Here is a 26811-nt window from a genome sequence, read left to right on the forward strand (position 1 = left end):
AACTAAAACAAAAAATAAATAAGGAAACAGCTAGCACTTAAAGGTATAGCAATATCTCCTTTTTAAAAGAATTTAAAAGATTTTTCATTAATAATTTATATAAATTACTATTAAAGGTTGGATATTTAAATAGCTTGTAGGTTACAATAACCTAGTAATCTAGTATTGAAACAATTATTCAAAGCCAAAACAAACATTTGATCTTCTGGTAATATTCTATAAACTCTAAACAACCCAAATTTTATTTAACAAGATCCTTAAAACTCCTCAAAAAAAATTTAAATTTATAATCTTTACTGTATATATATATTTCAAAACACCCAACACCTCCAAACTCATGCATTTAACTTGATTCTTTACATCATACTACTATTCTAGTGTCAAATCTGGATTGGTTGTGGACTTTGGCCCACTCAAAACTCTACTCTGCCCTCTTTAATGCTCATGAACAGTGCTCTGTACATGTCACCATCTAATATATGACAGTAATACACACAAAGAACAAAATTAAAGGAGGACTCAAACGCATATACATGAAAGTGTCACTGGAAAACTTCTGGCATAGTTTTTGACGTATAATTGATATCATTTGATTAACATAAAACATGAAGACGCTTGCTCCAATACATCAGCTGTAAAGTGGAATGCTAAACTGCTCGCCAGAAGAAGGCTGCAAGGCACGGATTTTAACATCATATTTTCGACGTTTGAAAACTTCACTGACTGAGGAAGAGTCGGATCCGTCTGCTACAAGTGGATAAGCTCCTTCATCAGCATAAGCAATTCCAATGTGATTACCACACTTGCGGCAAAGAAGTGCAGTTCTCTGGCGGAACAAACCAAGGGAGTTTTTTGAAAAGAAGGGAAAGCATTGGAATTCATCAACCTGAGTAAATCTACTCTCATCGATGAAGAAGAAAGAGATTTTCCCTCGCTTTATGGATTTCCCATATTTAGAGCCAATAGTTGACGTGTTGCGATTGGAGGAGCTCAAGTTCAACTCATACCCACAGATACCGCAGCTGCACCAAAGTTTCTCCATTTGATTTTCTATATATCCTTAGAAAAACACAACCAATGCAGAAACAACCATATCCACAATGATCCAATAAAGAATTTTTAGAAAGCACATAACATGTCTGCGGATGGATACTGTCTTATATGTTAATGTGACTAAAACTAAATTTATATCCTATCCTATCCTCTCTCTCTCTAGTCATTTCTTCCATCAGTTTCAATAAAAAGGGCAATAGAGGATCAACAACTCATCTCATCGCCTTAATAGGACCATTTCTGTAATGGCCTTATGCACAATGAAAATCTTGCGCATAAGAGGCAGAACTAACAGCTTTTATAATGAATGCGGGGATGTAGAAAAGAACTTCTTCCTATAAGGGGAAATTTAAATGCGCTTTTTCGTAAAACCAGAGGTGTTTACCTGATTTGATTGGTCATAACACTTGTCCTGCTACCCGTTAAAGAATTATGTTTAAGTTCTATATCAGTATTGACACCCAAGACATTGTTCAAAACTTAAAGAAGACGACGAGTTTTTGTTCTCAAGCTTAGGAATTTGACTTCAAATATCAACCTAGCCTCATATTTTACATCCATTTAGATCAATTCTCACAAGCTTATTAAGAACCCAGGTTTCTCTTTTCACCTTGAAAAGAAACCTGGGTTCTATCATGGAGAAGCCAAGCATAGTAAATCAGATGTCCTACAGGGCCTCAATTTGAACGTGAATGGAATACGGTGAATTTCCAATATAAAACAGAGAGCACAGGACAGTCAGCTAATTTGAATCAACAACAAAAAAAGAAAAAATGCCCCTGTCATAAACACAATATTTCAATTCCAAAAAAAGAACCCCGTGCAAAAAGGATCCATATATAGAGGAAGAGAAAGAACCTGTAGCTAACATGTCTATGAGAAGCAGAGGAAGAAGAAAAGGAATGATGGTGATTCCCGTTGAGGTAAGCTTCCCTGAAAGCCGTAGATTTTTCCATTTCTCCTCCTTGATCAACGGCTGTGATCGTGATTGAGACTCAAACGATCGGTGACAGAATATTTACTGAGTTAATGGTGATCAAAGCAGTACTCTTTACATGTAATTGGTTTGTAAGAAACGTGTCCAGCCTGAAACGTGTGACTTATTAAACTAACCAAGTTCAAGACAAGAAGTAACTTCAAAAGAGAGAAGTGAGAGTATTTTTGCAAAGAAGAAGAGGCTGCTGGGAGAGGAATCAAAACAATGAAAAGGTGATGGGATTGGTGCTTCCTCGGCTGTCCTTTTCTTTCTTGAAGACGACGACTAGGTTTTAAAACGCAAAACTAAAGGGTTTATTAAGTAATTTACATAATTAATGAGAGTAATTAAAGTGTCAAATACTATTATTAAACAACTTTAAATTACATTTTTTTTATTCATGTATTTTTTTTACACAGTTTATATTTCAACTAATTTTTATATGTTCTGAAATTAATAACTAAATAAATTACATTATTAGCCACCGCAGTACTCTTACATGATAAATTGCATTATTATTGTACGTAGTGGTGTAGATTACACGTGTCCAAATTTGAGTAGTTAAGGGGAGGTAATTATTATTATAATAGAGGTTGGTTGTTTGTTTGTCCATTATATAACTACCTCTTATATATTTGGTATTATAATAATATTTGTGATTATAATTTAAAAATTTTATTTTATAAAAAATATTTTTGGTTGAGATTGATTTAATATTTATATATATTTGATTAAAATTATGGTTGAAATTTAATAGATATTAATATTGATGGTTTTTAATTTAAATATTATAGATTTAATTACTGTTATTATATCATGAAATAAATAATACTTTATATAAAAAAAAAAATATTGTTCCACTAAACTATCTATAATTTCATCACGTACGAAATTCATCCAACAAGGACTATAGTTTCCATGGTTTTTTTTATCGTACAACAAAATCAAATAAAATATCATTAGGAATAAAATTGGGATTACGATCAAATTTTACAAAATATTACGTTATGATGCGATCTCCCTCTAATTTATATAGTGTTATTGAATAATGTTAAATGCCAATTTTTTTTAATAAAACACATTTTTAAAAAATTAATTTTTTTACTATTCACATGAACAGTGCAAGTTAATAAAATCACTACACTGTTATGCGTTAACGATATGCAAGATGAATTAATTCGCTCTGCACACTTTTGTGAAATGAACAGTACAGAGTGAATTAACAAAAGTAAACAGTGTCAACAAAGCAGGTGCATCTTACTTTTCTTTAAATTGTGTTTTTATGTTTTTTTTTTATTGGTTTCATGTTTTAAAAACACTGGTTATCACTTTAACCAAATAGATATTTTTTATGGTTTTTTCAAAACTTAACCATTGTCGTGTAGACAAACAAGCTTTTAAGAGCTAAATTTATAGTATCATTCACCTTCCTTCTTTTTTTTTTTTTTTTTTTTTTTACAGTAATATACTAGTAGTACCCAATGATGTGGCATGGCACTTTATTAAATTTAATTTTATGACAATTAAAATATATATTCATAAAAATGATAATAATTGAAATTATGAAGAAAAAAGAGTGTTTTTAGCAAGAATTCACTTTTTTACATTTTTTTTTTGTTTTAATTAAGCATTTTTTTTAATATTATTTGCATGATTTTTTAAGTAAAAACTAAAAGCACTTTATAAAAAAATTTGAATGATTTTAATTAAGTTCAATATATTTTCAATTTCAAAATACCCTCTAATTAGTCTAAAAATATAAAATCAAATCAAATAGAAATTAAAATCTCAGATTTTGATGTATTTTTTTAATATAATAGAATGTCAAAACAATCTATATCAAACTCTTATCCCCAAGACAATTTCATGAACATTAATTTTTATTTTTTATTTTTTTTTTTTTATTTTGCTAGAATATGTTTTACCCCAAGCTTTCTTTTTCCTCTCTTTCTTTTAGGACTTTCTCACTCTTCTACTAACTCACATAAACTTAAATGTAAGAAAATCGAGATTTATGACTGAAACACAAACAGAAACTACATAGACCAAATATAAAAAATCAAAGTACCAAAACATGATTTTTCACGCTAAAAATGCAGATTCAATGAACCAATGTTTTTATAATGTATAATGTAACTTCTAATTTTTAGTTTCGAGCTAAAAAGCATTGCGTGTACGTCTTAAGTGATGTGAGGAGTCAACTACTTGTAAGATTGCATGAAGAGCAATCCCAAGTAAATCTACGAAATAGGAAGTACTCTATTTGGTCCTTCTACGTCCGTTGCCTTCCATGGCAAGCCATATAATCAAATCCAGTACTTGTGATTATTTAACTAGCTATTTATTTATTTATTAGATCTATTTCTGATCCATTATTCAATATCCCAGCATTTAGTTAAGCTATATTTAACGTCTATTTCGAAAACGGTGCAGTAATTTTGGGAAATCATGTAGCTATTTTAGGGGAAATTTGGAATGTAAGGGTAACTCTTTGAATATTCATAACGTATCTCCAGCTGCATTGAAGAAAGACCAGAGCTAAAAAATAAAAATAAAAATTGAGGGGTAATTTAATTAATTAAATATTATGTTTATTTTAATAATCATTAATTTAAATCTTTTTAGAATTATTGAAGATTTATATGATCATTAATTTTAAACTCATATTATTAATTAACATACACCTAAATTATTTCAAAAACTTACAATAATAATAAAAAAAAAAAATTCAAAGTATCCATGCATTAATCCCGCGATTTCATTAGACGGCGGCAGTCAATGTGCAAATCACACCGACAAGTTTTATGCTTATCCACCCGTCGCGTGCATGGCCGGACATAAAAATCAATGCCCTTCGTCTTAATTAAGTATAGAACCGACCAGCGTCAGCCCCCCGTTGGCTAGGTAAATTGAAATGATATAAGAGACTCACGATTTTTCTTTTATTTTCTTCTCGTGCTTCACTCGACAAGAGTTATGGCTCTGTGGGCAAAGGAATAGAGAAAAGTCGAGCCTATTTATATCGTGATAGAAGCTAATATCTAAAGATTCAAAAACAACAAACGTCCATAAACATTTGGCGATGACGGTACCGACGATAGATGTTATAGGATAAGGTTTAATGAAACTTGACGTGGTCAGCTTAAACTCAGTATTATAAATGGGTTTTAATCTGAAAAATATAACCTTGTAAATATAAAGGGTATGGTGTGAACCCGTAGCTTGAAAAGTTGATAAATTAGTGATTAATATAGATATTTATTTTTATATATTTGAGATGAAAATATTTAAGAAAATAATTTGAAATTTTAAAAAAATAATTATATTGTTTTACACGCGAATAATTGTAATCACCTATATAAACATGTGTATGATTGCATAGTTTTAACTTGTAAAGAGATGAAATCTGAAAAATAAATTTATTATAAATATCGATGTAAGTCCCTAATTAATTATTTTGAAAATATTGATGATTTTAGTAGATGAAATAACTCATAAATTTAGATTTTGGTGTGAAAATTATTTACTATTTAATTTTATATTATCAATCATAACTCTCAATTCAATCATTGCATCATGCTAAAAATATACAAGTAACCTCTTAACAGAACATTATACCTTGGGTTGATAGGTGTTCTTAAAGGCCTCGTGGTGATATTGCTAAAGTTCGGGTAAAATAACATATAATCAAAAGGTAAAGGTAAGATTGGAATTTAGCCAAAAACTCACCCTTTTTTCCTTTAAAAACTGGCGTGCAATTGTGAAGGAAAGGGGAGAGAGAGGCCTATAGTCTTCGGCCGTGTTTGATTGCAGGAAAGTGAATTCCTCTTTCCTGCTTTTCCAATGTTTGGCGACAACAAGGAAAAATAGTCAAAGGAAAATGAATTCAATCAATGAAAAAATTACAACGTTGTGAGAGGAAAGTGTTTTCCTTTCTGAAATAAAGGAAAACACTTTCCGTTTGTTTCCTTTCATAAAAACAGTGGCCAGAGGTGGGCCATTTCATGCTTTTTTGTAACTATTCATGTTAATTGCACTGTTCAATAAACAGTGCAATTAACATAAATAGTGTATTGCGTACACTGTTCACTCAAAAATAGTGAACAGTGCAGTTCTCTTGCACTGTTCACTTACCTGCGGGAACTTTTTTTTTTTTTAAGTGTGCTATTTTTTTAACATTTAAAAAAAAAAAACTAGTTTAGAGTTAATTTTATACCTTAATATTTTATCCAATGTTATTACATGCTAAAATATTATTAAAACTATAGTTTTTATCGGATGTATTTCATACGTAATGGAATTATAAATGGTTTTAATGGAATAGTAAAAAATATTTCACAAGCTTATTTCTCTATAATATGATATGATATATATAGTTATATTTTATAAAATAAGCTATGTATGAATATAGGATATAATAAAAAAAAATCATCATTATACATTTTAGATTTTATTTTTTTTATTGTAAGTGATTAAATATTTTATATATATTAGATAAATTTTTTTAAAAAAATTAATTCATTAATAAATTATTTTCCAGTTCATTTTCTATAATACAACCAAATACTGGAAAGTGTTTTCCAGTTCATTTTCCATAACACTACCAAACATTGAAAAAATACTTTCCCGGAATTCATTTTCCAGGAATTCACTTTCCTAGAAATTCATCTTTTTTTTTTCTCTTAATTTCTTATTCTTCTCTCTTGAGAGATGGTGTGAGGGGTGAAAAGGAAAGATTGGAGAGAGGAGAGACATACGTGGAGGCTGAAAAATTAGGGAGAAAGGAAGAGAGAGATATGGTTGGAGAAATAGAAAGAAAAGAGAAGATTCGATGAGGAAGGAGAATTGGAAACATTGGTTTGCTAAGGAAAGGTTTAAATATCCATCATGGTTGGTAGTGTACCTTTAAACCTCAATAGTTAACATTTTTTTATGAATTTTTTTTTTAAAATAATCTTTATCGATTTTTTTTTCATATCAAACTGTTGAGAATTTTGCTTCGTAGTTTTTTTATAAAAAAAAAAAAAAAAAAAAAACACTGTGAATTGTTACAATATTTCCCTACATGGTTTTGTTTTGCTATAGTGTTTTTCTAGATGTTTTTTTTTCAAAATTATCTTTGTCAATTTTTTTTAAATATTAAACTAATTGAGAATTTAGTTTTAACTTTCCCCACATGTTTTTTTATTCCATTTTTTTTCTTCTTCTTTTTTTTTGCTTTTTTTTTTTCAAAATTGTCTTCTTCTTCTTTTTTTTTGTTTTTTTTTTGTGTTTTTTTTTTAGAATTGTTTTTTGTTGATTTTATTTTTTTAATATGGAGCTGAGTTTTTTCTTTAAAATATCGTGGATTGCTATAGTGTTTCCCCACATGGTTTTTTTTTATGATTTTTTTTTGTTTTTTTTTCCAGAATTATCTTTGTCTATTTAATTTTTTTTTATATTGAGTTGGTTGAGAATTTAGCTTCGTAGTTTTTTTTCTTAAAACATTGTGGATTGCTACAGTGTTCCCCACATTATTATTTTTTTTTTTTTTATGATTTTTTTAAAAATTATCTTTATCGATTTTATTATTTTTAATATTAAGCTAGTTGAGAATTACAACTGTAGATTTTCTCATGAAACACTATAGATTGCTACAGTATTTCTTGAATGTTTTTTTTTCCTTTCGTTTTTGTCGATTTTATTTTTTTCATATTGAGCTGGTTGTAGTTTGTTCATTTTGGAAAAAATAGCTTTGTAGTTTTTTTAAAAAAACTACTGTGGATTGCTACAGTGTTCCCCTACATGATTTTTTTTGTTATGATTTTTTCCAAATTTTTCTTTTTTCATTTTATTTTTTAAATATTAAGCTGGTTAAGAATTTATCTTTGTAGTTTTTTTCTTGAAAACATTATGGATTACAACAGTTTTTCTCCATATAATTTTTTTTTCCACAAACTCACGACAACACACAAGCATACTACAAGCCCACGGCATCGCACGAGCATGGCATTTAGTTATCAATGCAATGATGTGAGTTTTTTTTTAGAATTTTTTTTATTTAATTGTACAACAATAAAATTAGACATTCAAGAAAAAACAATGAATAAGATTGAGGAGAAATGTTTTTTTTGTTTTTGTCAAAATTGCCTTTTTATGATTAATATAATATCTTTTGTTTTGACAAAAAAAAATGGTTTTTGTATTAGTAGCATTAAATAAAAAGTAGCATTCAAAGAAAATATTGAGAAAAACTATAACGATTTGAACTTAAAAGATTAAAAAAAAAAAAGGGCATATTTTTAATCAAAAACCTCATTTTTTTATTCATGCATTTGTTTTTTTGTGCAAAGCATTGTGTTTTAAGTTAAAACTTATTATAATCATCAAATAAGAAAAATAAAAACATCATGAATTTTTCATTTTTAAGAACCTATATGAAAAAATCTAAAAAATAGTAAATTTGAAAAAATTATATGAAAAATTTATAATAAATATTTTATCATCATTCAATATTAATAAGCAAATTTAAGCCCTAATGCCACAATTGAGAATACACTTAATATTCCCTAATGCGAGGGGTATTAGCATTATAATTTAAAACAACTTTTAGTCTAATAAAAAATATTTGTATTAACTAGTGTTAAAATGAGAAATATTCTCCATATTCACTACTGTTATAGTTAGAAATATTGACGCTAGAATAATTTTAAACCACAATATTTATTAACGTTAAAATCATGAATATCATATATTTTCTTCATGTAATACTTATCAATGCTAGAGTTGGAAGTATTTGTAGTTGAATATTCACTGACGCTAAAGTTATGAATATTATATGCAGGTCATCAATAAAACAACATAACAAACTCTTAGCAATTTAAGATAAAATCAGTAATGTGTTTGTTTTAGGTAAGATGCTTAAAAAGTAATAATATCTTTTCTTTTATGTAACCAGTTTCGTACCGTAGAATCTTTGTTAACCAATTAAGGTTTTTAGTGACCATAATATTAGATGGCGTCTCTTTAAACAATATATTTTTCCTACAAGAATATGTCAGATTATTATGTTTTAAATCACCGCGATGTGAAATGTAACAATTTAATTTTTTAACTAAGTTTCATGACAACACCAAAAAATTATTCACAAATAAGATATTATTTTTTTCCATTTAATTTCTTTATTCAATCCAACCTAAAGTGTAGCCGAAAGTAACCTAGTTAGTATCATATTTACGAGGTTTCTTTTACTTCCTTTATTATTCGCATCAAAGGGTTAAGCGTTCGTCCAATTGTTCTCGACAGCCGGCAGCCATAATAGAGTTGCTTGATATTCCTATTGGACACGGAAACAAGCCAAAATAAAAGCACATAATTATTCACAATTATTCCGTGAAGGATTGATTGTTGAATGGGCCCTGGTGAAAAACTCTCTGGGCCCTCCCAAGTGAAAAGTACAGTATATTCGTCTGGGCCTTCTCAACTTTGGAGATCAATCAATTTTGAATAATTTTTTTATTATATCATTGTATAACACAAGGTATTTTTGAAAAAACAAAAATACGCTTACCTGAATTTGGATATAACTAATATAACTAACTAAATAATTAATTAATTATGTGATTTTGTATCTATGTTACTCATTAGTTAAGGATTCTTCGTTACCTAAAATTAAACTCTGACTAATGAAAAAGAAAAATTAATTAATTATCTAGTTTTTTATGTTTGCTTTTTTTTATGTTTTTCAATTTATTGATGGATAAAAAAAATATTGAAAGTATAAAAATCATTTTTAACACATGGTATAATTGTATTGGAAATAATTAATTTATTCGCAAATAAAATTTATGAAAGTACTTAGATTTATTAAATTTTATGAGTATAAATATTGTAGTAAAAAAAATCATAAAGTAAAAAAAATTATTAAGAAAATGGAAATTTTTTCAATAATATTAACTTGGACCCACAAAGAGAGTTAACTGCTATATAATAAAAACAATAAAGATAATTAATCGAGTCAAATTTATAAGTACAATTACTTTTATATATAAAGAATTGCACAATACTTCAAATGTTGAATGAAAACTATTTTTCCTCAAGTGGGATGGATGGGAATTAGGGAGACGAGGGAAGTGTTATCACAAACACTTGAGCACGAACATAGAAGAATAAATCACAAACACCTGCTCGCGTGTGTGTGTGTGTATAAAGAAAAAAACTGCAAACACAGGAGCAAAACTAGCTAGAAAAGGAGTCAGAATTCAAAATTGAGAGAGTCAGAGGTATTTTTGCAAACTTATTTTACAAAAAAAAAAATTAAAGAAACAAAAAATTAAAAATACTCTAAAAAACATGGAAAAAATATTGTGGATTCACTTTGCCCATGATTTTTTTCTTCATCCCATTTCTTTTTTAGTTTTGCACTTTAAGTACCTAATTAAAGGCTACCTTAGCTAAAATTATTAAGGAAGTGAAAAAAAAAAAGAGACAGAGGACCAAAGTGAAAATCACAAATAAGATGGGTGGTGTTTTCAAGCTATTTGATGAAATCTTCAATTTAATACTCGTACTTTTTGAATTATAAAAATCAGGCACCTCTAACTTTTGAAATTTTCGAAACAATCAATTTTGACCCAAAACTTTTTTTTTCAAGTCTTAGACCAAGAGAGACGAGAGAATGTCGCTAGATTCTAACATTAAAAAAAGAAAATTATTGTCTGACACTAATTTTGGCCACCAAAACAGTCACTCTTAGTGTTAACAACTTTTATTTGGAGAGGAAAGTTCAACTAAGGTGTTTTTCACCTTCAAATTACCAAAAAAAAAAAAATATGAGCTCAAAAAGATTTTTTATTTGGGTTACTTTCGGGTTTTTTGACTTTTTTTTAGGTCATGAATGAGTTTATCAAAGTGTCTAGTTTATTTTTTAGATATTTTGAGTCAAAAAATAAGTTTTTAGAGAAAAACAAAACCATAATGGTCGAAATCTAGAGAGAAATAGGTGATGTGTTACTTATTTATTTTTTTTTATAAAAAAATAAGTTATTCACCCAAAAAAAAGTTTTATTAAACTCAAGTTTGTAAGTCTAAGCTTTTTTCAAGTCCAAGCATGCTTGGGCTTTTTTATTTGTGCCATTGATTTATATATATATATATATATATATATATATATATATATAGTTTTTGTCCTTCAAGTTTTATCCTTTAATTTTTTTTGTTAGCTATTTTAAAAAAAGATTTAAATGTTTTTAACAATCTTTTATTATTTTCTTTATAAAATATTATTTATTTTAGTGTATGGCTTGTTTCCTTTTTTATTTTTTTTAATTTGATGTATTTTTAATTTCTTAAAATTAAAAAAAATATAAAGAATTTAATCGTTTCATTTTTTATTAAATGTCTATTTTTATTTAAGTTTAAAAACTACTTCGTTTTGCTACCAAGATTTTATGAAATTAGGGCTATTTTTTATTTCAGTCTCACACATCACACCTATTTTATTTCTTAAGATAATTGGTGTTTGATATTAACATATAATTAAATAAAAAGTGATTTTAGAAAAAAAAAAAAAATGTTAAATTTAATGGGATTTATGACCCAATTCACGGGTTTGACAAATTAACTTCAATTATCTCAATTTTTTTGTCTTTTTTATATAGAATATTTTTTTTCTATTTTTTTTTTTCAACTTTTTTTTTGTTTTTTCTATAAAACAGCATGTAAAATAAACCTATATCTTCAAAAAAAAAAATTGAAAAACAAATTCAACCTGCAACAACAAAGCATCAATCAAACTAGTCAATTAGCTCACGCTCCGTCGCTGGTCAGACTAGTTTTCTTAAAACCTTGTAATCTAGCTTTTCACCTAACTTGAGTTTTTAACTAAATCACGGGAGAGCTAACCCAAATTAAATTGATTGATTTCATAGGTCCAAATACAATATTGATGATCAGTAAAAATATAACTTAGCTTTTTTAAAAAAAATTCAAGATGATATTTTAAAAAAAAAAAAACAATTATTGAGACAATGATAATTTGGCTCAATCTAAGTCCCCAAACGACTTATGTCATTGATTCCATTGAGTTTAATAACATTTTTTTTTTAAAATATTTTTTTTAATTATATTCGCTGTTTATTTCTCAACCAATTTAATATTAAAAATAAAATCAAGAACAAATTATTTTGAAAAATAAAGGACCAGCAACAAAAAAAAAATAAAAGCATATTTGGCTAGTGGGTGAACTTGCTAAACCTATAAACTGAGTTACATAGGCTAGCACGCCAAACCAATGAACCAAGTTATTAACTCTATTGGGATTATAATTTGTTTTTTGAAAAACTTTTTTTATTTAATTATATAATAAAAAATTAGACGATAACAAAATTAAACATCAACTCTATACTACTATGCAAAACTGCATATTAAAGATATTATAATAAATAAATATTTTTCATTTCTATAAATAAATTTAATATATATAAAATGTTAAAAAAAAACTACAAATAAATAATACCAGTCTCTTAAAAAATTAAACAAATCCAATATAATTAAAAACTAATCACTATTTAAAAGAAGATAAATAAGTAAAATAAATCAAAAATAAATAAAATATAAATTTAAAAATTATTTTAAAAAACATATAAAAAAAGTTCTAAATAAAAAAAGAAAAATAAATAAATAATGAGGTTAGGCCTAACGCCTGGCCTAAGACTAAAAGGCCCATGTGCAGGCGTGCAATGTTAAGTCCAGTCATCTGGGTCTTTTTTTGTAAGATAATGTAGCGGACAAGTCGTTCATCCCAATTCAATTTGAAAAAAAAAAAACAGAGAGAGAGAGAGACAACATGCCTGGCAATTGGCATATCCAGATTTCTGCCATTGTGGTGGCTGAAAAATCAAGGTGTCTGGTATTTGTCCTCTAATAATCAATTTTCAACCCCAAACACTTAGAAACCACCATCATAACCTTGTTCAATCCATACTTAACCTCTAAAAACAGGGGGGTTCCAAAACCAAGAATCAGCCTATAATCCAATTTCTTCCCTATATAAGGTTTAATTTTTTAGGTATTTTCAAAATAAAAAAAATATTCAAACTTGTCTCATCATATAGAATCATTTGGGAAAAAAATATAATATTTTGATGGTCGAAATTGTTGAAACAATGACTCTCTCGCTCTAGGCTGGCTTCTATCAATAGCCTTTCTCTTCTCTCACCCAATAAGAGCTAAAACAATAATAGAATTGAACTTTTGTTCCAAAATAAATATTTGAAAAATGTAAAAGACTAGTTATCTTATAGGAAAAAAATACGGGTGATAAAAATATACTTCATCAACAAATTAAAAATATATTTCATCAACAAATTCAAACATGTCATTTATGTTATCCGTGTATTGTATTTCAGTCATTTGTTTTTCAACTCAATCTTCACATAAAAAAAAACATGTAATTGGATTCTAATTTAAGTTTAATTGTGTAAAATAAAAGTTTAAGAACCAAATTAATTTATTTTTTTTTGTAAATCCCACCATCGTAATATAAGTAAAATATAAGAGCATGATAAATGGTGTGGCTGACAAGACTAGCTTTATAGACAGCGAGTCAATCCCTCTATTCTATGGCGCAATGGGCGGGAATAAGTGGAAACTCTCAAGTCTCATCTCAAACTCATATATAATACAAACAAATTAATTTATAATTGTCCGTACCACAAAAGCTGATAAAGTGGTTTTTATTGAGGGTCTCATTCTCTCGCACATGCACATGCACTTGCACTTCTGATACCTTTTCTTTTTAATTATTCGAAGAAAAAAAGAAAGTAAGTAAAGCTACAAAACAAGAAATAGAAGCCCTCATTTTATCTGATTAATGTTGTTGTTTAGTTGCTGTGTAGTATCTTGATATTTATATCTTCTGACTGACATTCCACAGATTTTTGCAGAGCTATATTATTTGTTTTCTTTCCTTTTTATTTATTAATCCTTGCAAATCTTAAATCTTGAACCATTTATAACTCTGGCTTGCCTTCCCATCTCATCTCTGGATTTTGTTTTCGTCTCCTGTTCAAGGTATTTGATCTCCATCTTTGTTTCCTTCCAACTCTACTATAATTATATATTATTTTTCGTACCGTGATTTTGGTTTTTAAGTCTTTGGATTTTTCAACTGTGTTTTTGGGTCTTGAGATTTGATGGGTCGGTTGGGATTTTTTGATCTGGGTGTTTTTTTTTCCCTCCCTTTTTTGGTTAGTAGTTACTGTTTTATTGATACTGGTTCATGTTTTTGTTTTGGGAAGATTCAAATTGTCCTTGTCAGGTGGGTTGTTCCCATTTTGTGATTCAAGTACGGGGTCTTTGGTGATATCATTGTTATTTGTTCTTACCAATTCCTCTTTCTTAACTTCTCCATCCATGATTCTTGGTCAATTTGTCTGTGTGTGCCATTGGAGTCCTTAGAGGCGTAATCTTTTGGTGTCGTTGATGGGGTTGTATGGTTATTGGGTGGATTCAAATCAAAGATGCTAAAATGAGAAAACAAGTCGACTTTTTGCTTGATGTTTGAGATTTGTAGCAGAAGCTGTTCATTTCTGCTTATCAAAGTGGTTTTTCCTGCACTTTTTATACTGCTATCCACAATTTGCAATTGAATTTGCCTTGTTTATCCAGTTTTTGCTGTCTGTAAATTTCCTGCAACTCATGTACTGACACAGACGCACATCTTCGGAAATTTGATGCGAAAGTGTACATTTAAATGCAGATAAATACATCTGACGGCAATATTTTGCGATGGAGAAGAGGAAATGGTTGTGGAAGAGGAAGTCTTCTGAGAGGAGTTCTGGTGAAACTGACAGTTCGGGATCAATAACTTCACATTCTGAGAGATTCTCTGATGATCAGGTAGGTAGCTGAACAGCCCTCCTCCATTTATATTATTAATATGTTCTACTTAAGTATCTAACTGCATCACCATTCTCCACATAAGGTCACTAACACCATTGTTCATACCTTAGTTCACAAGAGAGTTTTCCTTTATTCTTAGCGAATCATTTGACTCTCTCGCAAGGTTTCAGTTTTCTTTGAAAGTCCATGAGGTTTTCAATCTATTTGCTGTTTCAATCTAATTCCAGTAGTACGAGTGTCTAAACTGCTCCTATTTGAAGGTACATCACATCAACTAACCCCTCCTCCTAGAGTATTTTTGAGGAAGAGAGATGAAATCTTGTTAGGACCCTCCTTCACATCACTAATTGGACTTTTCTAATGAGCAGAAAACTCAAAATGTTGCTTCCTCTGTTTTCAAGTATCAAATCAAGGGCTGTTGAATTTTTCACTTCAGTGGAAAATTGTAGTTGAGTTACTCAGTTATTCTCCATGAGTTGGCTTTTCTATTATCTCATAGACTTCAAAATTTTCTTGTTTGCATTGTTGGTTTCACCCACCTTCTCATCACTGAAGCAGGATCCCTCAAAGGCATCTAATACTGACAGCGCTCAATCACCTGAAGTGACATCAAAACCTGTAACTAGGGATGAAGATGTCAACGATAGCATTAAGAGTTTGACAGAGAAGTTATCAGCCGCTCTTGTCAATGTTAGTGCAAAAGATGACTTAGTAAAGCAGCATGCGAAAGTTGCTGAAGAAGCTGTTGCAGGTATATAAATAGAATCTCTATTCTTTTAAGACTTCCCTTAACATTAAGGGTCCAGTACTAATTGCAAGATCTACGATATATGTATGTTCCTTTTCAATTTAAAGGAGTTCTTTCCACAATGCCATCCATATATAGGAGCTCATTTAAAGTCAAATTTCTCAGTGACAAACTTTTTGGAACCAAGCATGGCTACTCTTGCTTTATCATCTGCTGATGTGCTTCCTCAAAAAAATTATAGGCTGGGAAAAGGCTGAAAATGAAGTAATGGCTCTCAAGAAACAAATTGAAGTTGCAAATCAGCAGAAATCTGCATTGGAAGAGCGGGTGAGCCACTTTGATGGGGCCCTTAAAGATTGTGTTAGGCAGCTGAGACAAGCAAGAGAAGAGCAGGAAGAAAAGCTTCATGAAGCTGTGGTGCAGAAAAGTCTCGAGTGGGAATCCATTAAATCTGAACTTGAGAACCAGTTTATCGAACTCAAGACAAAAGAAGCTGCTGCCAGGTCTGAATCTCATGCTCTGATAGTTGACGAACTCTGCCTGAAGCTTGAATATTTGGAGCAAGAGAATGCTACCCTGAAACTCGAGCTCCTTTCCCAGTCAGAAGAGTTAGAAGCCAGAACAGTTGAAAGGGACTTGAGTACCCAAGCAGCTGAAACAGCCAGCAAACAACATCTGGAGAGCATAAAGAAGGTGGCCAGACTTGAAGCTGAGTGCCGGAGGCTAAAAGCCATGGCTTGTAAATCATCCTCTGTTAATGATCACAGGACTTCTGCTGCATCCTCAGTTTATGTTGAGTCTTTCACTGACAGTCAATCAGACAGTGGGGAGAAACTTAATGCTGTGGTGCTGGATGCTCGCAAAGTTAGCTGCTCAGGGCCATACAAGTCTGAACAAATTTGCTCAGACCCATGGACATCTGCACTAATTTCAGAGCTTGATCAATTCAAGAATGAAAAATCTATTAATCGAAATCTCCCAGCCTCACCCGTCGAAATTGATCTCATGGATGATTTTCTTGAAATGGAACGACTTGCTGCTTTGCCTGAGAATGAAGCTGGAACTGGTAATTCTAGTGCAGAAGATGCTGCCAAACAATCAATTGATGCTGAAAGCTCGTTGAGAGCTGAGCGGGAATTCATAATAAAACGAAGCGCTGAATTGGAAGAGAAGTTACAGAAGATGGAAGAAGAAAAGTTTGTATTGGAAGAGAAATTAAGGAAGATGGAAGGGGAAACGTTTGTATTGGAAGAGAAGTTAGAAGAGATTAAAGCAGAGAGGGATGAGTTGGAAATGGCTCTAACAGAAAGTCAGGACAAGAATGAAGCATCACAACTTCAGCTGAGGGAGGTCCAACAGAAGTTGGTGGAGTTGCAAGAAGAGCTATCAATGGCAAATGAATCAAAGCAGCAAATTGAATCTCGACTTGTTAGCATGGAAGTGGAGGCTCGGACCATGTCTGCAAAAGTTAACTCATTAGAAGGAGAGATTGAAAAGGAGAGGGTTTTGTCGACGGAAATTGCAGTCAAGTATCAGGAACTCGAGGAAAATCTCTCAAGAAAGAAACAGGAAGAAGAGCTCCAGCAAACTGTAAGCTCAAGTGTTGAACAACAAATAAAGCAGGTCAATAAGCAATATCACCTGCATTACGTGTTTATTTTTTCATCAACCTCTATTATGCAGTTATCAAAATTGCAGATATACTCTTTTTTTGCCCCCAAAACACTGATCGTAAGACTTGCCTGTAGCAGGACCTAGATGTCGCTGCAAAGAAACATGCTGAATGCCAGAAAACAATAGCTTCTCTAGGGAAGCAGCTGAAATCTCTAGCAACTCTAGAGGACTTCTTGATAGACACTGCAAGCATACCGGAGTTCTCTGCTGGAGGATCAGCAATTCCTAAGGTAATGGAGAACCTTGGAAGTGACACTCCAATGAAACGTTTTCACCTAAGAGAGATTCCAGTTCTATGAGAATTGCCAGTGTGTTCTGGTCCTTCAGTAAATAGAAAGGAAGAAAACCTACCCCCATGTGTATGTTCTCCAGCTTCATCTGCTGTGTCATTGAATCACGTCAGTTCCGAGCAGAATCGAAATGGTTTTGCAAAATTTGAGCAAGGGTTTAGTTGAAAAGTGAAAAAAAAAGGTACATAGATGATTAGTTGCTTGTAAAATGAGGAATTGGTTTAATGCTATTTAGGTTATAATTCAGTTTTTTTGAAAAAATTTAATTTTTTAAATTTTAAAAAATATTATTTTAATATATTTTAAAGTAAAAAATACATACTTTTAATAACCGAAGCTAAATTAATCAGATTTCATATACAATACAACAAAAATACTCCAAAAACACACCATTAATGAGAGTCATAATATTTCATCCAAGCAAAGTTTTACATTAAGATTTCTTGGATTTTGAATTCATACAATACAACGAAAATGCTCTTGTTATATAGCTTCAAGAATGGTAATTTGAATCCATGGCATCAATTGCTGGATGGTTCCACCTCCTAAAGAAGTCATTTTTGGGTTGGCAATAAAATTAGAGGAGAAATGAATGGCTAAAGAAACCTGGAGCGGGTTTGTTCCAGCAAGTGAGGAGGGTGTCTGCTCGTAAAGTAGTGGGGAGGAGGGGGGAGGAAAGAAAACAGATACTCTTTAGTAGAGGTATAATATATACACAGAGGTCGCCGTATAGGGTTCTATGGTGTAGTGGTTAGCACTCTGGACTTTGAATCCAGCGACCTGGGTTCGACTCCCGGTAGGACCTTTTCTTTTCCCAAATTCCTGCGCCGGCCACATTTTATATGAAGTTCCAGAGAGTGGAAGAATATATCACGACATTTGAGATTTCTTTTGATAGCAATATCTGTATCAACATTACCATGTGGTTTCGACAAATGGTGGAAAACAAATCACTTCCACTTGTGGTGGGGGTGCATAATTTTACAGTGAGCTAACAACAATCCAATGCACAGTCAATTCACACAAATTGAGAAAATTTGAAGGAGAAACAAGATACAACCCAGGCATTCCCTCTGCCCTCCATTCTGCCAGTCATTCATCATGGTGATTGCTGTTTTCTGAGGATTTCTCTCTTTTGAAGGCATTAAACAGATCAATGCCGAGACCAACATTGATTATATTCATTCCGGCCATCCCAAACAGAGCAAGTGGCAACTCCACACCCTTTTCAAACTTGGGAGCATCAGCAACCAGCTTGATGGTGATGAGGATGTGAGTCAGGGATCTTGCAAAAATGAAAGTGAGCCAATTAAGAACCCATTCTATCCTTACAATTGTGCTCTTAGCATTGCGAATGCCAGCCATCCGCCGCACTTTCCTCACATGAAGAAAGATTGAATGCAGCTGTGTGATAAGAGAAGTTCACTGTCAGCACTATATAACAACACCCCGCATTGAGCTTGCATGAAGGCCTCAAGGGTAAACAGTTACATTTAAACAAGAACGAGTTCTCAGAAACATAAAGCAACATACCTCACAAACCAGAGTGAGAATAAGGTAGTTGATTGTGACATTTCGATACAGAGCTAGAGTAAAGCAAACGAGAAGTATCATGTGGTGAACCAGGATGGAGGGGATCAAACCACTGTATAATCGGTAAAACAGCATATCCAGCTGATCATATGCAAAATAACCACATGAGAAGCACAGAGCAGCGTACGCCCACTCCCATGTGCCTCCAACGAGTTGTGAATGCTCAAACATCCCATCGGAACCATTTTTTAAGCACTGATTTACCAAGACGGAAACCACTACAAAGCAAGCAGACAAGGATCGGAATTAATAATGACAGGTAAGACGGAAGGAAGCACATCACATGGAAGGAATGCAAGTATGCTACTGCAACATAAAGTTTACAGGCATCAAATTAGGTGAGCATCTGAAGCTTCATCGATTTGTAAAATCTAGGTATACCTTTCTCCTCTTTTAAATATGTTTGTATCAGTCAGAAGGTCATAAGCTTTTCATCAAAAGAATCACCCCACTGAACAGCCTTTCAAACATACCCCGAAGATTGTACTATCTATACTCACAGTATCTTTTTTCCCTCTGAATACCACACTTCCTATGTTTCTAACTCAATAACAGGCCATGTCGGCCGCACTTGTTTGCTTAAGCAAAAAAATCAATGGCCATTCTCAATCTGTCCAAAAACGAAAAATCAAGATTTCTCCTTAGGACAATTGTTAGCAAAAGGTTGCTTAAAACTTGATGCCCCTGTTAACAACAAAAGCAACCGTGACCATGCTGATGCCCAGCCCGGTAGTAATATTAATAGTGCGAACATTTCTATATTAAGAAACCCAACAAACCATAACAATACACGAACATCGAGAAAATAAATGGCTCCCAGTGAAGTATCAGAAACACCAATTGAAAATAAAAAATTTTAAGAACCTGAAACGGAGATGATGGTGGAGTGGAGGAGAGAAACGGAGGTATTAACAAAGAGAGGGTCACGGGAGACAAAAGATCGAATGACCCAATTGGCTATCTGGAAAAGGCAAGCTCCAGCAACAATCCAAAGCAGCTCCGTGCGCTTGTTGAAGAATATCTCGAACAAAACTGAGACGAACCACAGAATTAAAGTAGCTAAAAAGAAGGCGCCTACCTTGTTCTTTTCGTTCTGATTCTGACTAGTCGTTCTTGCCATAATTTCAAGACACTATCATAATTCGGTCTGTGTGGTGTAGACAGCGAGAGATAAAGGGAAAGACAAATATTTTCGGAGGTTACATCTTTACACATGGCAGTGAGGAGTTCATTTATTCTTGTTCGTTGGGAAATGGGAAGGGAAAGGAGGATACTGGAGATTGCTTATATGATCCGCTATTCTTTGGAGTTCGAGGTTTTTGTTTTTCCCCCAGCAATAGCACACAGAGGAAAAACTTTTTCCAAGCTAGTAAATTTGGAAAACTTATTATTATATATATAATAAAATGAAATAGTATTTTTACATAGAAAAGGTATAATTATAAATTTTATCATTTATTTTAAAAATATTTTGTGTAATGGTGGTAAAATTATAATTTTTTATTTTTTTTAGAAAACGTTTTCTTTATATTTTTTCTCTTTTACTTTGTATTTAATTATTTTACATTTGACCTATTTATCACCATTTCTATTCTTATCTTTATTTTTTTTAATATTTTTTTAGTTTTCCTTCTTTTTTTTTACACTTAGGTTTTTTAAAAAAATATTATTTTTTTATTTTTTATATTTTGAATATTTATTACTCTACACTTTGTGTATTTATACCTTTCTTTTTGTTCTTATCTTTATTCTTTTGTAATTTATTTCTTAATTTTTTTTATTTATATTTTTTTTAAAAAAATTATTATACAAAGACTAAGAAAATAGTGTTTCACTGTAACAATTACAACATTGTTCCATTCTTCTGCCACATTAAAAATTAACTTGAGATCTTATATATATATTTTTATCAACGCATATAATCTTTACTATATTTTATTATATGTAAGCATCGTCTTTGTTCATTCATGATTATATTTTTTACTCGATATCAAAAGACACACTAATAACACCTACATATTAATTCTTGTGTTAGAAAAAAAAAAATTATTATTCAACCCGCAACAAGGCAAGTTGAATAAATGTGTTAACATTTTGTTTTTGTATTTATTGGAACAAATGGTTTTCAATGTATTTAATTAAAAACATACATGAACTTTTTAATTTATAACTAGAATTAAAAAAAAAAAAACACATTTGAAAAGCTTGTATATTTATTTTTTGCCCAAAAAAAACTATTAGACCAATGCAACAGAAGTCCTATTATCTTTCTTTGATGTATATGAATTCATCTTATCAAGATATTTTCAATAATACTAAATGTATCGTCATTAAAGCTTTGATATGTCTCTAATGTCTTATTCTTTCTCTTCTTTTTCTTTTTATTTTCTCTCTCCTTCTTGGTTTATTGTGCCAACCCATTTCCTTTTCTTTTTCTTTACCTGCTTCATTGGATCCCTCAATTTTATTATTTAGTTAACTTTAGTTCCATTATTAAGAAAGTAAACAAATTTTGCTAAAAAATAATGGAATAATCTACTAAAAAATAATGGAATAATCTACTAAAAAATAAAAATAAATATTTATTTTCCCCATCTTAAATAAAAATAAGTTATTTTTTAAAAAAATAGATAAAATAATAATACTAATAATAATTACGGTTAAAAAAATTAAAAATTGAGGGGCCAAATGCATTTTAAGTAGAGAAGAATGAAAAAGAAATGGTCAAATCTTAACAAAAGAATTTTTAATGTGAGACACATGTACGGTATCTGCATATCTCAAGTTGCGTAGGTGAGATCTATACTACTATTTTAACTGTGTTAGTTTGGATCTAAAAAACTTTTTGCTATATTATTGTTGGAAAAAACTTGACTCTCAAGTCCGTGAGACCCAATCCCTAAATGAAACCCTTTACAGGTTTGGACTAACAAAAATCAATGTTCTTAAATCATATTGATGATCCCTAACAAAAGACAATGTTGTTGCATATGAAATTTATTCTTTCCAAATCATAGGCATTAAAGACCTTTAAACTATAGAGTAAGGGCAAGAAGATTATTTTACTATGATACAATTACCATTTTCAAATCACATAAGGATAAATTGGTCTTCTTTGTTTTTTGATAGAGTAAAATTACTTAGTTACCCTAAAAAATAAACTTCTATTCAAGGGCTTTTTAGTCTTTTTAATTTTTTGGTGTAGTAAAGTGACTTAATTACCTCTAAATCCAAAATTTACTTAACTATCTTCTAGGGTTTTTGCCTTTCATTATGATTTTTTTGGTTAATATCAAGGTGACATACGAGTATTTTTGTATTTTAATAAATTTTAAATATGTAAAAAAAAAAAAACTACTAACATGTGCAATAAGTGGGTGACCCTAATGCCCTTCGAACGGTGCATACAGGGTCACCCATTGACCAAACACTATATTTCATGGTGATGTTTGAATAATCTTGGTGCCCTCTTATATATTTGGCAACGGGTATTGTTAGCGAGCCTCTAGTTTGATGTCAACAATCTTTTCTTTTTCTCTCCTCCTTAATTTTTTCACATGCACCTTAAAAATTTTAAAGCAGCTCTTTAATTTATTTATTTTCATATTTAGTCCTTATTCTTTTTATTACTATTTATTTTATTTGGAATAATGTATAAAATCTAAATTCTTTTTTAGTTTCATCCTTATTTAATTTTTTTCATCTTTCAAATTCGGTCACCATTCTTTTTATTGTTATTTGTTTTATTTGAGATAATGTTGTAAATTGATTTTGTTTTTCAATTTCATCTTTTTTAAGTTTTATTTTCTATTAAATTTAACCCCTATTTTTTTTTTTATATTTCTTTATAATTTCATCATTTAACATTAAATTGGTTGGAAACTAAAATTCTTAATTGGCCTCGAGTCTATAATTTAACGGGTTGTGAGTTTCAGAAGTTAACCTAGGTTTGCTTGGTCCCTCCCCCTCTTTATTTGAGCTCATGTTTTTTTTTTTTAATCCTTAATAAAATATCCAATTGGAGATTTGAAAATTTTATTTGTATCTTGAATTGTTTATTTTCCTATTCTTTGTTGAATTTTCTTCAAGTATCTTTTTTTCTCGTTTCTTTAAGGTCATGTTTTTAACTTTCATCCTTCAACATTTATTTAATTCAAGATTAAGAGTTGTTAATTTTATTTATTTGTTTTCTGTTGAATTTCTCACTGATCTTTAAAATGACTGGTTATTTTGGATCCTTTTATTTCTCATTTTTTTGCTGAATTTTCTTCAATTAATTTTTTTAATTAATATTTTTTTTCTGATTCCATCTTTCAATATTAAATTGGTTAGAGATTGAGATTTTCTATTTAGTCTAGATCTATGATTTCATGTGTTGCAAGTTTAAGATATTAGCATAAGTTTAAGAGGGTTCACCTGCGTTTGTTTGTCCCCCCCTTCCAAGCTCATGTGTTTTTTTTTTTTTCAATTTCATCCTTTAATATTTATATTATTAATGTTTAGGCTCCGTTCTTTTTTTTATCTGCTTTCTTTATGATTTTTTATGAATTTTCAAAATTATTGAGGTTATCTTGGGTTTTTTTATTTGTTATTTTTTTTTTAATTTACTTTGATAAATTTTTTAAATTGATATTTTTTTTCAATATTATCATTCAATATTATATTGGTTGAAAATTAATTTTCTTTTTAGTTCAATCCTTCAAGTATGAGGTTTTTTTTATATTGGGCTTGGTGACCTTTTTCAATTTCCTTCCTATTTATTTATCATGATCCCATCATTTATATAACAGGTTTAGCGATTGACTTTAGTTTTTCTGAAGTTTTTTTTTTTAGATCTAATATTTTCTGTGATTTGTTCTTCAATGTTAGATTATTTTAGAGTTGGGTTTCATAATGTTTCTTGCTTCACCTTTAATTGAGTTATTTCATTCACAAAGTTTGGTTGGCTTAGTTTTTTTTTTTTAATGTTTTGTTTGTACATATTTGATAAGGCTGAAATCATACATCCGAGTCCTTTTGTTTTGACAACAGTTTTCTTTTTTTGTAGGCTCCCATAATATTTTTTTTATCTAAATTGTTTCATTTACGATAGTTGTGTTTTCTTTAATTATCTATTTAAAATATATCAGTTTGGTTTATATTTCAAGTCTTTTTTTTTTATTTTTTTTAAAACATATTTTCATTATTTTTATATATTTTTTAACCGATAAAACAAATTTATTTCAGCCCGCGTGACATAGCAGAGCACATAAATCTAGTGTTAATACTAAATAGCTAGAAAAAACAATGAAACATATCTTCAAGAGGATATTATACGGAGTAGGACATGTAATTTCTACTCGAAGTTCAGATTTAAATTTCCAAACGAAATGCAGCCTACTATTATTGAATCTCCCACTTAAAAAATAATAATAATAAAGAGTATTAAACTTGCAAGCGGGGATGTAAAAAGTTACTCCAAATAAATTCTCTTTACAGCTAAATATATTTCGGAGTTTTAATCTTTACTTTATTTTTTATTTATTTTTTTCGATTTACTTGCAGATATCATTAATTTATATATGGAAAGGAGATCAGCAGTTAGTTTATAAGTTCACCAATCATGTTGATTGTCCTTGAACTTTTATTTATTTGGACTCAAAAACTTTGGAACATCTAATAATCGGTCCGACCCAATCACAAGGAGTCAAAGAGATATCAAATTAGAAACGTTTAAGGTAATAAAGAAAAAAATTACAATATCTCATGATACATGTTAATGAAAGTGTATTTTTTTTCAATTATAATAAAAATTGAGAGCATGCATTATATATATATATTAGTAAGAAAGAAAATTGAAGAGTTATATAAGTTCAACAGCTCACAGTTAAAAAAAAAAAAAACCCTTCAAAACCATTAGTTAACAGTGTAAAATTTTTGACGGTGGAATCGAGTAGTAGGTTGAATAATCAATACTATTGCTGAATTTCTTAGATTGGCCTCGATCCAATCCAGCCAATCAAGCCCCACGAGACTTGGTAAGGTAGTGGCCCAACTAATCTTTTTTTTTTTTTTTTTTTTATAATTTTCTTGGACTATTGTCTTTTTCTTATCTCAGTATAATCTTATTTATTATTTATAAATAACATTTATTATATGAAACTCATTCAAATTGAGTCTCGAGTTCTCAGACTCGGTCAGACCAAGCTTCATCTATCTCTCTCTTTTTTTTTCTCTCTCTTTTCCTATTATTTTCAAAATGAGAAAGAAAAAATAGTGAGGCTATTCATTATAAATAGATTATTTTTTCAACTTATCCGAGCTATAAAGTAGCTCTCTTTACTCTCTCTCTCTTTTTTATTTTTCATTTTTCTTTTAGCTCGGTTAGGTCAGACCAAGGTTCACCTCTTTCTCTATTTATTCCTCTCTCTTTCCTCATTATTTTTAGTAAGAGAGAGAAAAGGTAATGAGGTTATTCATTACAAATATAGTACATTTTCAACTCATTCGAGCTATAAGGTAGCTCTCTTTACTCTCTCTCTCTCTTCTTCCTTTCTCTTTTTCTTTTTAGTTTGGTCTGACTTGGCCTATCTCATCTTGTTTTATTATTAATGAATAATACTATTTGCATGGTACTATTTATCACTATCCATACTATTCATGAATAATATATTTTCTAAGATATTTGTTAGATATTTTTCAGGTTTTGAGAGAGAAAATAGGTTCTGAACACTTATTCTACACTTCTCCATTATATAGATAACACGAGGTAGAGAATATGCATCTCCTCTACAAAAAAAAAAAAAAAAACACCATTTCTTATCTTCTTGAATTTTTATATGCTTGTGGTTTGAGAAAAAAATCAAATACTAACTTAATTATCAGAGTATCTCTCTTTCCACGAGAAACTTGTTTTATGAACACAACTCAGACCTATAACTCATTAGCTAGGAAAAATCAATATTTTTCTGTGAAGTTTTTCCACGACTTCATCATAATCCCTACACAATTTGGATGAAATCTCTTATAATATGAGTTTAAATGTATATAAAATTAATTTCATGTTTTAGGAATATTTATATATTTATATAAATATATTAAATGACATTATTAATTTTTTTTTCTACTCACCCTTTCTGATTACAAAATAATAATAAAAAAAAAACCTTAAGAGAGAAGGAAAATTATTGTATCCCAAAGAACAAAACACTATCCATTGGAATAGTAAAATAACAAAATTATCCCTAGACCAAAAAAAACACATGATCTAGATATTGAGGGTAAAATGATCTTTTCAACATGATATAATTGTCTTTAGCAATTTAATGCAGGTGTAGATTAATTATTATTATTATTATTATTATTTGCATAGTAAAATTACTTATTTAACATTACAATAAAAAAAAAAATATAATGCCTTTCAATACGGAGCATTGTGGTCTTTTTAATTTTTTTTTGAAATAGTAAAAATACTTTATTTCTTTTAAAGACAAAATCAACATAACTCTCTCTCAATGACTTTTTTGTTCTTTTACAATGTATTTTTTTTTTTGTTAATTTGAAGATTACTTATGGGCATTATTGTAATTGAACATGTATTAAATATTAACAAATAA

General features: G+C 29.9%; 3 protein-coding genes and 1 non-coding gene across 7 annotated transcripts; 2 read left to right on the plus strand and 2 right to left on the minus strand.

The window, feature by feature from the left end:
* Positions 1-500: 500 nt before the first annotated feature.
* On the minus strand, positions 501-2306 carry LOC118029289 (uncharacterized protein At4g08330, chloroplastic). The gene is made up of 2 exons (XM_035033145.2): positions 1912-2306; positions 501-1022 (listed from the first exon to the last, which is right to left on the minus strand). Exons 1-2 carry the CDS (start codon positions 2007-2009, stop codon positions 629-631), a joined length of 492 nt encoding a protein of 163 aa, XP_034889036.1. The 5' UTR covers positions 2010-2306; the 3' UTR covers positions 501-628.
* An 11483-nt stretch (positions 2307-13789) lies between these two features.
* Positions 13790-17869, plus strand: LOC118029239 (filament-like plant protein). Of its 4 annotated transcripts, none has more exons than XM_073409206.1 (5): positions 13790-14080; positions 14769-14908; positions 15467-15662; positions 15901-17282; positions 17411-17869. In XM_073409206.1, exons 2-5 carry the CDS (start codon positions 14798-14800, stop codon positions 17630-17632), a joined length of 1911 nt encoding a protein of 636 aa, XP_073265307.1. In that variant the 5' UTR covers positions 13790-14080; positions 14769-14797; the 3' UTR covers positions 17633-17869. The 4 variants fall into 4 exon arrangements, with proteins under 4 accessions (XP_073265307.1, XP_073265308.1, XP_034888964.1 ...); XM_035033073.2 differs by having other exon boundaries at positions 13792-14080; positions 15470-15662; XM_073409207.1 differs by having other exon boundaries at positions 13790-14908.
* A 487-nt stretch (positions 17870-18356) lies between these two features.
* Positions 18357-18428, plus strand: TRNAQ-UUG (transfer RNA glutamine (anticodon UUG)). Its single transcript has one exon. It is a non-coding gene; the product is annotated as a tRNA-Gln (tRNA).
* A 53-nt stretch (positions 18429-18481) lies between these two features.
* Positions 18482-20587, minus strand: LOC118029240 (uncharacterized). Its single transcript, XM_035033074.2, has 3 exons — positions 20081-20587; positions 19157-19434; positions 18482-19027 (listed from the first exon to the last, which is right to left on the minus strand). The coding sequence occupies exons 1-3, from the start codon at positions 20334-20336 to the stop codon at positions 18716-18718; spliced, it is 846 nt and encodes a 281-aa protein (XP_034888965.1). The 5' UTR covers positions 20337-20587; the 3' UTR covers positions 18482-18715.
* Between the last annotated feature and the right edge of the window lie 6224 nt (positions 20588-26811).

The sequence above is a fragment of the Populus alba genome, chromosome 5 (genome assembly GCF_005239225.2).
Source record: "Populus alba chromosome 5, ASM523922v2, whole genome shotgun sequence".
In the NCBI taxonomy this organism is placed as follows: domain Eukaryota; kingdom Viridiplantae; phylum Streptophyta; class Magnoliopsida; order Malpighiales; family Salicaceae; genus Populus; species Populus alba.